Genomic DNA, 13916 nt, shown 5'->3' with positions numbered 1-13916 from the left:
TAATAAACAATTATATTAGTTTTAATTGTATTTAAAATTTATATTATTTGTGTTGTGACGGGTTATATTATTTGTTTGTAACCGATTGTAGTCATTCATTACATAATAGATAATTAGGTTATTTTTAATTGTCTTTGGAAACTAATATTATAGTTGATAAATTATGAGAACGATAACGGCTCTTTTATATGGTTTTAAATTGTATTTTTTTTAAAGAATTTAAAAGTAATTTAATATAGAAGCAAAAATATTGAAAAGTAATTTAATTACATAAATAATAAGAAATTCGTGTTAGTTACCGCTCCGCCATACTCAGTTTGCATCCTGATAAGCTATTGAAATCTTCTGATGCATCCGGCAGCAATCAAACTAGTGGAGATAGATTTCTCAAAGTACAAAAGGCGTGTGAAGTTCTTGGCGATTCAAGCTCTTGTTTATTTTATGATAATGAGCTTCGAAGTTCAAGGCGTGATGTCTAAGCTATTGATGTTGCAGAAGATTTAAGCTTAGAGGATATGATGGCTGAAGATGACGGAGAAGCATTGGAACTGTTTTATCAGTGCAGATGTGGAGATTACTTCTCTATAGACTCATTGGAATTGCATAAAATGGAGTATTTTTTGTTGAGAGATGAAAGTAGAATATCTATATTGAACAATGATTCTTTGCTAGGATTACTTATTCTTCCCTGTTGATCATGTTCTCTAAAAGCTCGTTTGGTAATCAATATGGATGGACATTGAAATTGTTTACATATTTTTTTGTGGTGGTGACAATGATTAAGAATTTGAAATTATTAACATTTTTTATATAAAGAGAGCAAACCAATAATATCTCCTCCTTGGATAAAAGTTCATATAGCATAAATTTGAGTGCCATTTGAAATGTAGAATTTGAATTATATGAAGTTAATTTCGATCTCAAGCATGCTGACTCACTATAATGACTGAGAGTAAAATGTTCATGGCTAAATGTAAGGATTTAGAGTATGATATTCACCTTCTGTAAGTATGAATATGCAAAATTTAATTAAAGTATGATATTATTTTGTTGATAAGTCATTACTTATACATACAATCTATTTGCAAATTGACTATTATTATGTACAATCTATTTACAAATTAACTATAACAAGCTGTAGACCAAGCTTAGGCCAAATGAGTACATGACAGACCATAAGACCTGCCCTATTTCCATCCCTAAACACAATAAGCATTAATTGTACAACCCAATTAGAGAAGCCCAACTGAACCGGATCACAACTCAAAGAAGAACCCGACCCGGACAAAAAGACCCATCCCCAACAAACTCATCCCAACCCAGATAATCAGTTTCCCCTTGCCTCTTCTGATGCGCTCCAATGACTGCTCGCTCTTCCTTCAATTGGCAACTCCATTTGCTCCTCTCGCTCACCGCGCTTCTGTCAGTCTTCACAACGCAGAAGAAGGAGCAGCTCTGATTTAGTTTCCATTGCCACCAAATCTGCTCCGCATTTGCTGACTGTTCTCATCATTTGCGCCGCGAGGCCGGAAATGTCAACGTTGAACATGACAAAAGATGGGTCTTTCGATGATGCTCCAAGTCATCGGGTATGGTCTCCTCCGACACAGAAAGTTCTGGTGTGTATCCATGTAGGAGGGAGAAGAAGAGCCCCTGCAGAGAACGGCGATGATGCTGGCGGTTCTGCTTAATCCACGAAACACGACGGTGACTTCATCAATTATCCTCCTACCCAACCCAACACCTTTTTTTAGACTATCCCCATGGCCCAAAAACGAACGAACAAAGAGACCCATAACCCAAACTCACCAACTCACCAATTTACCTGTTACGGAGGACAACACACAGAGGGGTGAGTCGCATTTGGCTTCACCATCAAGCCGTGGCTTAGGGGAACAATTGCTAGTAAATCTCATTCTCACTTTCACTCATCACCTTTCTTCTTACTACAGTCGGTGTTCTTTTTCTTTGTTTACATCAGATTCCAAACTCCTAGGCGACCTTTTTTTTTTTGGTTTAGAAATAAAGAAAGCAAGAAAGAAAGAAAGAAAACTCACTTTTTCCCTTTATTTTGAAATGTTAATTTGTGGTTTTGGTTCGAACCTTAGATGTGCTTGAAGAGCTTCCATTTTTTATTTTCCATGTTGACGGTTCCGTTACGTTCATCAATCTTGGCTCGATATTCCCCGGGATGTGTCGCTAAGCGTCGACATGTCTATTCCGATGGCGCATCCGATGCCGGCGCCGGCGAACTGCAGCACGAGATTCAACAAGGAGCTCAAACCGCACGGCACAGGACCAGCGTCTTCTCCTGCTTCCATGAGAGCTTTCAACCGAAGCAGCAATGTCGGTTCCGGCGACAGCAATACCACCGTGTCTACGACCTCTGTGATCGCCTTCGAAGACGGCGCCGGTCGGAGCAACGACGCGGGCGAGTTCAGCAGCGAGGAACAATCGCACGAGTTGAGAAACTTGCATGGCGTGAAGGAGAGTTCAGATTTCAACTATTCAAATTGGGCGTTCACCGATTCCTTATTGAGTTTGGATTTCGAATCGTCTAGTCATTCATCTGCAAAGAATGCAGATTTTAACGACGAACGTGAATATGCGTGTGATGTTAAACGTGCACCTATTCTTACTTTCACTGTTAATAATGATTCAGATAATGATGATGCTGATGGTGATGGTAATCGTAATGAAGCTTTGGTCGATGAATGTGAACCGGTTAAGCCGGCTCCTGTGACTAATGGAAACAAAGGTTTGTGCTACCGGTGTTTCAAGGGTAGCAGGTTCACGGAGAAAGAGGTGTGTCTGGTTTGTTCTGCAAAGTATTGTGGGAATTGCGTGCTTGATGCTATGGGTTCAATGCCTGAAGGAAGAAAGTGTGTTGATTGTATTGGGTATCCAATTGATGAGTCTAAAAGAGAGAGTTTAGGGAAGTGCTCTAGGATTTTCAGGAGGTTGCTTAATGAGTTGGAGGTTCGGCAGATAATGAAGGCTGAGAGGTTTTGTGAGGTGAATCAACTTCCTCCGGAGTATATTTGTGTCAATGGGAGGCCACTTTCGTTTGAGGAACTGGTTACGTTGCAGAACTGCGCTGCTCCTCCGAAGAAGCTTAAGCCGGGGAGTTATTGGTATGATAAAGTATCTGGTCTTTGGGGAGAGGTATGTTTGTTCTGTTTTTTTATATGCATTTGTATCATTGATTATTGGTTAACTGCTTGTGATTTGTTGTGGATCATGATTGTTTTCTGTGAATTTCACAGGAAGGACAGAAGCCTTGCAGAATTATCAGTCCCCATCTGAATGTTGGGGGTCCAATCAAGCCGGATGCTAGCAATGGGAACACGCAGGTTTACATCAATGGCAGGGAAATAACAGAAGTCGAGCTCCGAATGTTGCAGGTTAAAATTATATTCCATAATTATATGAAAGGAAAATATTTTTTGAAGGAATTTAGAAGGATGTGCCTTAAACTCCTAATAACTTGTTCGTTGTTGAACAAAATTGTTGTTGTTTGGCAGTTGGCAGGAGTTCAATGCGCTGGTAACCCACATTTTTGGGTTAATGAGGATGGTTCATACCAAGAAGAGGGACAGAAAAATATAAGAGGGAATATATGGGGAAAGGTGATGTTCCTTTTTTTTTCTTTATTTCTTTATTTATTTTTTGTTTTGTGAAGACTATTTGTCTTATTTTGTTTGTTTTCTTTCATTATAACACAGTATTCTGTTGCTTGTATAGTCTGGAACGAAGCTTGTATGTGCTTTACTGTCCCTGCCAGTTCCTTCTAAATGTTTAATTTTGTGTGGGGAACGAACCTCCAGTCCAGTTAGCAAAAGAGTTCCTGATTACCTTGAGCATGGAATAGTTCAGAAGCTCCTCTTAGTTGGCTATGGTGGATCTGGAACAAGTGCTATTTTTAAGCAGGTGATTTTTCATTTGTTAGTTACTAGTTGGGAAGATTATGTTGGACAAATGTGGGTGGTAAGTGTGCTCAACAAAATGATAATTCATGTAACTTATAAAACTGACATGTGAAATGCTTTTGGGAGTAGTAGTCTAAAGTTTAAACATAAATACAAACTTAGTTAGTCATAATTCTTTTTGTGATATGTTGTAGTGTAGTTGATTGGGCAACAGTTTCCTACTTTGTACTGATTCTTTCTCGAATAAGATATCTGTTGCTAAAAGCTAAGAAATAAATATAGTTAGAGAATTGTAAATGGTTATGGCAGGCCAAGATACTTTACAAAGACATCCCTTTCTCAAAAGAAGAACGTGAAAGTATAAAGTTGACCATTCAAACGAACGTATATTCTTATATTGGTTTACTACTTGAAGGTGTGAGCGTTTTGAGGAAGAAAGTCTGTGGAATATGAAGAAAAGACAATCTGATGTACTTGATTCTACAGGTATGAGTTCAATTTCTCCTTTTTCTTCTACTAAATTGACTACTTGGCCTAGCTTTCTTCCTTCTAAAGCACCATAGACATGGTTTAATATGCATCAAATGGTCACCATCTAGTTGGTCATCCAAATGTAATGAAGCTTAGAGACTTCCTTCACAGACAAGCAACTGAGGCTTACCAATTCCATAATTCTGTTTTCAATCTGTTATCAATTCTGTTTTGAGCAATTGGTAGTTACTTAAGTTATGCAAGACTATATGCGTGTGGAGTGTGTAACCTCTAATTGTATATAAATTCATCATAATGTTCTAGGTCATATGCTGAAAACCCATATTCAATTCAATATACAAAATCTTCAATTCTGTCAATTATCTCAACTTCACATTCTTTCTGTTTTGCTTCAACTCAATCCTTCTTCAGCCCTATTAAAATGGTTTGCAGCAAGCTTGTATATGTGCAGAATTGGTGTGTATTATTAGTGTCTAAAATGTCTTCAAGTGCCATTATGGGTCACAACTTTTAGTGTGTACTAAAATGAAATAGTTATATCTTACCTTGTTCCATCCAAAGTGACAACTGTAGACTGAACATTGAAAATTGTCACACACACACACACATAGGACTTTACTACTATGGGATGCTGCTCAAATTAAATTTAGAATTGTAAAAAGGAAATACTGTATATCAAGCAGAGAAATATCAAATTTTGCTTGTCCATTTGTACTAAAGATTGGATGATTCCATTGTGGTTAACAACAGTTCAAACAACAAGACGATCTATTCCATTGGCACAAGGCTAAAAGCTTTCTCTGATTGGCTGCTGAGAACTATGGCTTCGGGCAAACTTGATGCCATCTTTCCTGCAACTACTCGTGAATATGCACCATTGATTGAGGAGATGTGGAGTAGTGCAGCCATTAAGGCTACCTACAAAAGAAGAAGAGAAATAGAAATGCTACCAAGTGTTGCTAGTTATTTCTTAGAGCGGGTATGAGCTCATTTTTTTGTTTTTTTTTTTTGTTTTTTTTTTCGTGTACATGTGCTCTTGACACTTTGATTCCATATGATCGTATGGCTGACATTTACATATTTATATAATTGCTTGCTTATGGATGAAAATGCTAAGAGCAGGATGTCTTTTGAGTTGGTGGCGGTGAGAGAACTTTAAGAAAGACATGGGTGGATTTTGTGACTAGATACTGGAGTCCTCTATTGAGTAGGATAAATAAATATTTAACTCTATGATATGTATGAAAGGGAACAGCTAATTAAGGCACTCTTTAAGAACTCCAGGCTGGTAAATTTGTGCTTAGGCAAGAATTTCTTATGGATGATAGTGTTAAAATTCTGGGTATAAGAAATCTCAAAATGTCAATAACTTTTCACAACATAATCTTTTTGTAATGTTTATTTTGTTCCAAAGAGTAATTATTATTTATTTGAATATATAAATATCTTGTCTGATTCTGGTAGTTTAGGAAATTCTATCTATTATATCAAACAGATTTATCTTTAATCAATTAGGACCCTGTGCAAATAAAAAATGAGCAAACTGATGGAGGGTAGGGATAATGATTTTTACTTGTTGCTTAGGTTAATTCTAATCAAAGGTTTTGGTTACTGCATTCAGAACATTCTATTATAGAGAACCTTAATCAAGGGAAGTGACGGTTGTGCTATAGAAAGCATTTAAGTTCCATATAGAGAGTTTATATGAGCCTAGCATATGCTTTATACTTTCTTAGGTCAATTATTTGGCTGGTCGTCAACCCCTTTCTTTTATGCTTTTAGTTATGCTAGCTAAATAATCTATATGATGCCAAACCAATAAACTTATTCTCCTTTTAAGCGAATATTTTTTCATCAGGAGTGTCTATGAAGTTCTTGTGCCATATTTCTATCTATTTATTATAATTATTGCATATATTTCTTTACTTTTCTTTTGAAAATTATTGCTTGATGAGTGGCTTGAGAATCTTGTGCTGCCCAAGGACAATGTTTATGACATGTAAAATCTTTGTTAAGGTTGTTGAGATATTGAGGGCTGATTATGAGCCATCAGATTTAGATACTCTCTATGCTGAAGGAGTTACTTCATCCAATGGACTGGCTTGTGTGGAGTTCTCATTTCCCACATCAACTCCTGAGGAAACTGTTGATACCATCGGTTTACATGATTCTTTTGCTAGGTAAGCCAAAAGTTTTGTGGCTAACTAGTTGCCAATTATGATATGTGAGAAATGTTCTGTTATTGCTGTTATCATGTTTTAGCATAATACAGCGTACCTACTGTAGGAGTAGGGTGTCTATGAAGTTGATGAAAAGTTTATCCCCATCATAAATGCATCGGAAAGTGATTGTGTTATGCTCTGGTTCTCTGCTATTGCTGTTGTTATGTTTATCAAACAAAATGGAGGTTCTTTCTACCAACATGAATGTATTTATAGTCAAATGACATCTGGTGAACGGTTTTTTCTTTTACTTCATTGATGCTTAGATCACAGAGGCATGCTATCAAAATGCAACAGTCAGGTTTATTGTGTAAAAGTTGACATATGTTTCCAAGAATGATGCATTCATATGTTTGGAAAACTATCTTTAAACATCTGAAAAATGTTACTTTTATGAACTTAAATATGCCCTCATAAATGAAAAGTTTTTTAGTGGAAAGAATGACATGTGCAGAGCGGATATGAAAGCTTTCTGATCTGTAGTGTGCTTTTCATTCATTGTTTGGTTTACAGGTATTACAGGTATACAGCGCATGCAAGAGGAATAGGAGACAAAAACAGCATTAACAATAACTCTTCTCTTGCTCAGCTAGCGTCCCATCACATAGCAGTTAAGTTGATGCAGCACTTAAATATGCTAGAGATTGTAAAATGGAATCAAGAGCGACTAAACTTTAGTTTAAGTGATAACTCTATGTATAGCACTGAGGACAGTTCATTCTCTTTCAATGAATGCTAGTTCAGTTCATGGTGGTTAGTCCATACTCCATACACAACTCATGTAAGACTTGCATTCTGTCTGTGTACATATAAATGTTTACAAGGGAGCAGTGCCAGTGACGTGGAAGCACATTCCTTCTACAGGCTACTGAGTTGTAATCTACACTAGATATCTGTTAGAGTATATGTTGTGTTAAAACATGCCAGCACAGATCAAGGTGTAGTGTTCAAATTCATTTTTACATATATATATATATATTGATGTTTTTGTATTCGATGGGTGGCCATTTATAGTTGCAAACTTAAGATGGTGTGCAGGCTGAAATTGCATTAATTTTTTTTTAATAAATGAAAAAAAAAACAGAAGTATCTAATGATTCAACAAGACAATATTAAATGATTGCTACGAAGTGACAATAATATTACGTTATTTCTACTTTTATGATACCTTCATATTCGATTAATCAATTATTTCCTTTAAATTTTTTAAATTTCAAATTTTGGCAAAGTTTTTCTGAGCTATTTTGGTATATGATTGTGATTAAGGAGATTTATTCTTGAGCTATTTTGGTATATGATTGTGATTAAGGAGATTTATTTTTCAGTGATTATTGATCACGCTTGAAGAACGATAAAGTTGAATTATTTGCCTGATTTGTGATTAAGGAGATTTATTCTTCAGTGATTATTGAGTTTATTTGTCAGACTTTATTTTTCATCTTTCAATAAATGTCATTGCAATATGCTTTATATGATTGGGTGAAGTGATGAACACGTTTTTTCGTAATAAACTCCGCGAAGATTTTCATAATCTTCTGAAAATTGATGTGGACCGATCTATTCAATTAAGTTTAGTGTGAATTGGTGGGTCATTTTTTTGGTTATGGAAGTTATGCATGTGTTATGTTTTGTTATGGATTTTGGAAGTGCTAGGCAAATATGTGGGAGAGCTTTTTCTGAGTTTTGGTATGAAGAAATTGGACCATTTGATTTTTTTGGGTGAAAAATTTTGTTCACAAATCGGACGAATCCGTTTTGCATGGAGGGAAGATTTGAATTTTGATAGAAGAAGCTAATCGGACCATCCGTCTTCTATATGTATTAATTTTGTTTTAAATTTTTTGAAAATCAAATCGGACGGTTCGAATTGATTATTATATTTTTTTTTAATGATCGCTGGTCCGATTTATAAATATATGTGTGTGTGTAACGCGTAAACTACTTATCAGATCCCTCTTCTTCTTCGGTTTGTTCTTCTTCTTTCTTATGCTCCCGTATCTCTCTTCTTTGGTATGAAGAAAAAAAATTGATAGTAAAGTTTCTGTTTCTGTTTAGGTGAGTGAAAGAAATAGATGATAGAGTTCTTTTAAAAGTGTATTATTTTGGTCAGATTTTATTACAAACATCTGAAGGAGTAAAATTTATTTGTGAAGATCCGTTAGATGTTATTCCTTTCACAATCTCATTTGAAGAGCTCAAAGGTGTGATTTGTGAGAAGATAGATTCTGAGATGTCAAGAAAAATATCATGTATTTTATATAGATATCACATACCAGTATTTGGTGAATTCGTTCAATTTCAAACTAAATATATAACGGACGAAGCGAGTATGCAAGAGATGTTTTCAACGTATATTGAAAGTCGTGCTCAAATCTCGTTCATCGAGTTGTACATTGAATTCGAACAATCTGAGGCCGACCGAAATATTGTATGGGAAGATTACAATAGTGACAGTGAGGAGGAGTTCGAAAGCAATTACGAAGTTGTTACTCCAATCGGAGATGAAGATCAAGGTGACGGCACTATGGCTCCAAATGTGATAGACGTGGCAAATGCATTCGCAAACGAAGTGCCGTTGTACCGATCCGAAGGGACATAGTGATCACATGTCAACATCCATAAACTCTACAAAAGTCAAAAACATAACAAATTATTGGTCATATCATTAACAATTACTAATTTACTACTAAAATATAATAATTTTCTAACTATAGCAACTAATTTATTAATCTCATGCTAAACTTTTTGTTAATTACTAAATTTAGTAATTACTATGTTAACCTATCAATTAATTAACTACATTATTGAAAAAATTTCACAATTAACTAAACAAGAAATATTAATTAAAATTCCACAACTATCATAGATAATTTTACTAAATCTAATTAAAACAAATAATTTTACTGAATCAAATTTATTAAGTAATAATATTTTAACTTCTAAATTTAATTAATAATCTTAGAGATTATTTTTAATTTACTACAAATAATAATAACTAATAGATACTTCCAATTTTTATCTAACTAATAATATTCTATTGTAATAATATTAAAACCTCAACTATAATAACATATTTATGTCAATTAAAAAGTTAACAATAAACAAATAATTATTACCAAAAAAGCAAATACATTATATTTTACAAATCCTAATTATTAATCGAAGTTATCAACATTATTCCAAAAAAAATTATATACCGATTTAGTTTATTTATTGTTACGATTAATAAACTTATATAATCAGAATGACTGAAATATTTTACAACATGAAGTTTAGGACGATTAACATCTCTAGATTTTTGTTTCTTTGACATTTTAATTTTTTTTTCAATGAAGTAGATGAAGCAGAACTTGTTCAAGGAGGAAGAAGTAGAGAGAATGCCTATTGGGTGAAGATGAAGGTGAAAGTGACTCGGAAGGTGGGTGTAAATGTAGTAAAGTGAGTGTGTTAGGTTAAAGGGGCACCTTTTTGTGGGGAGCAACGCGCATGCGACATATGGCTGGAGAGGAACAATTCGAATAGTCCATTTTGTCACCAGGAAATTGGACCGTCCGATAAGTCATCTCCAACTTGCACCATCCGATTACTCCATCGCTGACACCACACGTCTCCATAACAGAGTTCTATTCCATTCTAATCTTCATGTTAAAATTAAAAAGTGTAAATGGGTCTCTTGTGAGACAAAAAAAAAAATCACCTGACAAAAGAAGAAAAGATTGGTAAAAAAATCTATCAAACCGATTGAACCAATCAATTCCTCGTGTTTAAAAAGTATTAAAGATTCTATTTTTTTAAAAATAAATTTTAATTTTATTTTAGATTTAAATTCATAATTAAAATAATTAATTTGATAAATGAAATGAATAGTGTGTTTTTTATTATTTTGTTTGTGTAATTTTTTATTTATTTATATGTATTTATTAAGAATAATTTTAATATTTCAATCTTTCATAATGCTAGAATTGCAAATCAATTTTTTTTGTCTCATTTATTTTGAACACGTGAAAATTAAAATTCTCTTAAAAATTGAAAATAACATTTTTATTATATGGTGAAAATTTAGATACAATCAATTTTACGTATAGTTGATATATAAGAACCGTTAAATGATTTAATTAATTTGACTAAATTTTCATTTTCAGATATAATCAACTTCACCTGAGTTTTCGGCTTATTGTATTCCAAACTAAAAAATTCTTTTGTTTGAGAATTCTATTCAATGGTATTTCGAACACACTTTTATTTTCGATTTTTTGAATTACTAAAAAACAAAAGCAGAACACGCCTTCTCTCTCTCGCAAGTCACAATTCACCAACGAAAGCCCCCCTTATCTCTCTCTCACAATTCACCTGCCCATGCTAAACCCTATCAGAACGCCACCACTTTCGCCGCCGGCGGTGACAGACAGCGGTCGACGTCGTCGCCTCTCGAAGGTCTGATCGGCCCTAGCCTCCTGGATCCTCTTCTCCTCGACGTCGCCAGAAGGTCTGCTCGAAGTTGTTGGCGTCGCAGTCTCCATCGTCATCATCAAGCCAGTCTCCGTCGTCGGCCCTGAACTCGTCTTCTCTGTCCTCGTCATCAAGCCCTCTCTCTCTCTGTCCGAGCTCACTTATAGAAATATATTCGTTTTACTTTCTTTGTTTAACTTTCTAAAATTTTAGTAACATTATTTTTCTAGTTCAGAGACATCCTGAAATGGAGATTAAGGATGAACAAATGAGGTGGCGGGGATTTCTACCAACGTCAACTGCTATCCCTGCTCCTATCTATTGAATTTGAGTTCTTTTGCTTGAGTGTGTCTCTGATTCTTGTTCTACTCTCCAACATTGAATTGTGTCATTATTTTTTAATTTCCTCTCTTTCGGTCTAACTGGTTCATCCTTATTTCCATTTTCAACATCTAAACTTAAACATATCTGCTTTAATATACACTTTTTTCTACATTAGATGAACCCTGTGAAAGGAAGTTTGAATGTAATCTAAATTCTAAACATATTACCCTAAGCACGAATAGAGTGATACTCGCAAATCTATGTTCACGAGCAACATGATTAATCATCTTTGAAACCAGTTATTAAAGCCAAACTATATAAATATGTTGGAATCGTTAAAAAAGAGTTAAGGGGATAGGGTGGAAAAGTTGAAAGTAAATCTTTTTCTCTATAAAATATGTGATCCTGTCAAGCAAACATGAAATTTATATCATTGTTACAATAACAAAAAACAGCATGTACCAAGAGGGAGAGTGCAAAAAGCAGAACCAGACCTTGCAGACGCCCTAGAAGAGCACCTGTTCCAAATCCAGCAACTACAGAGTTCCATAAATCATCAGGTCCTGTTTTTCTAGTTTCTGTCACAAATTCTCGTGCCCCTGACAATGTAGACAAACCATAGTTGCAATTTAATCCAAAATAATGACCTGAATTATCAAATGTTCATGCTCCATCCACACTTCTAATGTTGATATTTGACTAAAAGATGTAGTTCTAACACAGATAATTGAAGATTTACGATATTTATTCTTACTGAAAACAAACATGCTGATATTTTACAAAAATGTATCAAATTTGAGCCCTTGAAATTGATAGTTGAAGTCAAACTAATTTGACAAAAGCAGAGGAGGGCAGCACCATCATTTAGAATGACATTGATCATAGAAAGAAGATATAATAAAGTGACAAATACACAAATAAGTTGTCTTGCACAGGTAATGGTATTGCTAGCAATGAAACTTGAAACTTTTATCTTTTTCTCTTATCACATGATACTGTTATGTGAAAATTAAGAAGGATCGAAGTCCATACAATAGTATAAGATAGTATAATGCAACAAACTGTCATAATCTATGATAACAACATAATCAAACACAATACATGAAAACATATTTACAAAACTCTTAACTGATAAGGATCTGATCATAAGAAAATCAAACAATTACCGCAATAGCAACCAGTGACGATGGCAAAATTAGCAGCGTAGCTGGCAGTAATATTTGCAAGACCAAGACTCTTCTGATGCTTCGAGATTAACCCAGTTCCAGCACCAGCAACCCCTAATCCCAAAAACAATCAATAAGGTAACAAATAAAAACAAATAGAGACCAGTATCAACACTCTGTAGCATTCTATCTATTCCCATTAAAACTAAACATAAAATAGAAATGGGTAAAGATTCATCATAGACTATTAGGCATGATCCTCCAATTTAAGCAGTTTAGATTAATTAATTAATTAGGCATGATAGACACCCAAAAGGAATGATAAAAGTTCACAATCAAACACATAGGTTGCACTGGGATTGACAGAAATAAATAGGATCTCTCTCTCTCTCTCTCTCTCTCTCTCACACAACACGTAAAACTCCAAATATCAAAAATAAATATAAAATTAAACCAGAAGTGAGTAAATATTCATCATAGAGAACATGATAGAAGGAAGATAAGAATAGAGTGATACCTGCAAGAAGGGTTGGGATTAAGATGCGGTTTTTCCATCCATTAGAAGGAGGCAAAGTGTTGAGCTCTCTCTCAGGGGCTTCTTCATTTTCAGCGCCCATTTCGAATATACTCTGCAATTCTTGTTGATTCCACGGGTTTTGTGTTACAGGATACTATGAAATATTGAAAAACTAAAAATTATATTTGAATGAAAATAAATTTTTTCAGCGATTGAATCGAATATGATCAGGTTGAAAAAATTAAGATGCAAATAAGGTTGGAATAGAGTTTAAATTCTATGTACCTTATTCATTCACATTCTTATAAATAAATAACAAGTTCAAAATTTTATACATAATCATCAAAATTAAATTGGTAATTAATTTGGTCAGAGGCCAATGAATAATAGCTCAACGGGCATAATTTTCCCATATTCAATTAAGAGGTTGCGGGTTCGAGTCTCCTATCTTTGATAAAAATAAAAAAATAAAAAATAAATTAATTTGATCAGAGTACTTTAACAGGTCATCTAAACTAATTGACTTAATTATAATTAAATAATTATATAAATAATTAGTTTATTTTTCAAGTATTTATTAAAATAAATATTAAGAAATATCATATAATTATAAAAATAGAAGAATTTTTTACAATTAAAAAATACTATTGATTTGAGAAAAAATGAATATAAAATAAAAAATCAAAAATAACATTTGATTGAAGATTTTAAAAATATGTATATTAGTGCACATCATAATAAGTGTAAACTTGGTCTGGAAGCAAGGCTATAGAATAGAATGATAGATAACAGCCTTGAGAGGGGACAAAGTGCACTG

The 13916-nt window shown here is 34.1% G+C and overlaps 1 protein-coding gene and 2 pseudogenes across 3 annotated transcripts; 2 read left to right on the top strand and 1 right to left on the bottom strand.

The window, feature by feature from the left end:
- Positions 1-1841, top strand: part of LOC110268473 — a 5259-nt pseudogene extending 3418 nt beyond the window's left edge.
- LOC107621104 lies at positions 1156-7547 on the top strand (annotated as a pseudogene).
- Positions 8983-13243, bottom strand: LOC107621518. Of its 3 annotated transcripts, none has more exons than XM_016323543.2 (4): positions 13100-13243; positions 12583-12696; positions 11879-12015; positions 8983-9268 (listed from the first exon to the last, which is right to left on the bottom strand). In XM_016323543.2, exons 1-4 carry the CDS (start codon positions 13197-13199, stop codon positions 9152-9154), a joined length of 468 nt encoding a protein of 155 aa, XP_016179029.1. In that variant the 5' UTR covers positions 13200-13243; the 3' UTR covers positions 8983-9151. The 3 variants fall into 3 exon arrangements, with proteins under 3 accessions (XP_016179029.1, XP_016179030.1, XP_016179031.1); XM_016323544.2 differs by having other exon boundaries at positions 11911-12015; XM_016323545.2 differs by lacking the exon at positions 8983-9268 and adding an exon at positions 11147-11821 and having other exon boundaries at positions 11911-12015.

This window comes from Arachis ipaensis, chromosome B10 (genome assembly GCF_000816755.2).
Source record: "Arachis ipaensis cultivar K30076 chromosome B10, Araip1.1, whole genome shotgun sequence".
NCBI lineage: Eukaryota > Viridiplantae > Streptophyta > Magnoliopsida > Fabales > Fabaceae > Arachis > Arachis ipaensis.
Note: the sequence above shows the minus strand (reverse complement) of the source record. Positions and strands in the feature narration are given on the sequence as shown.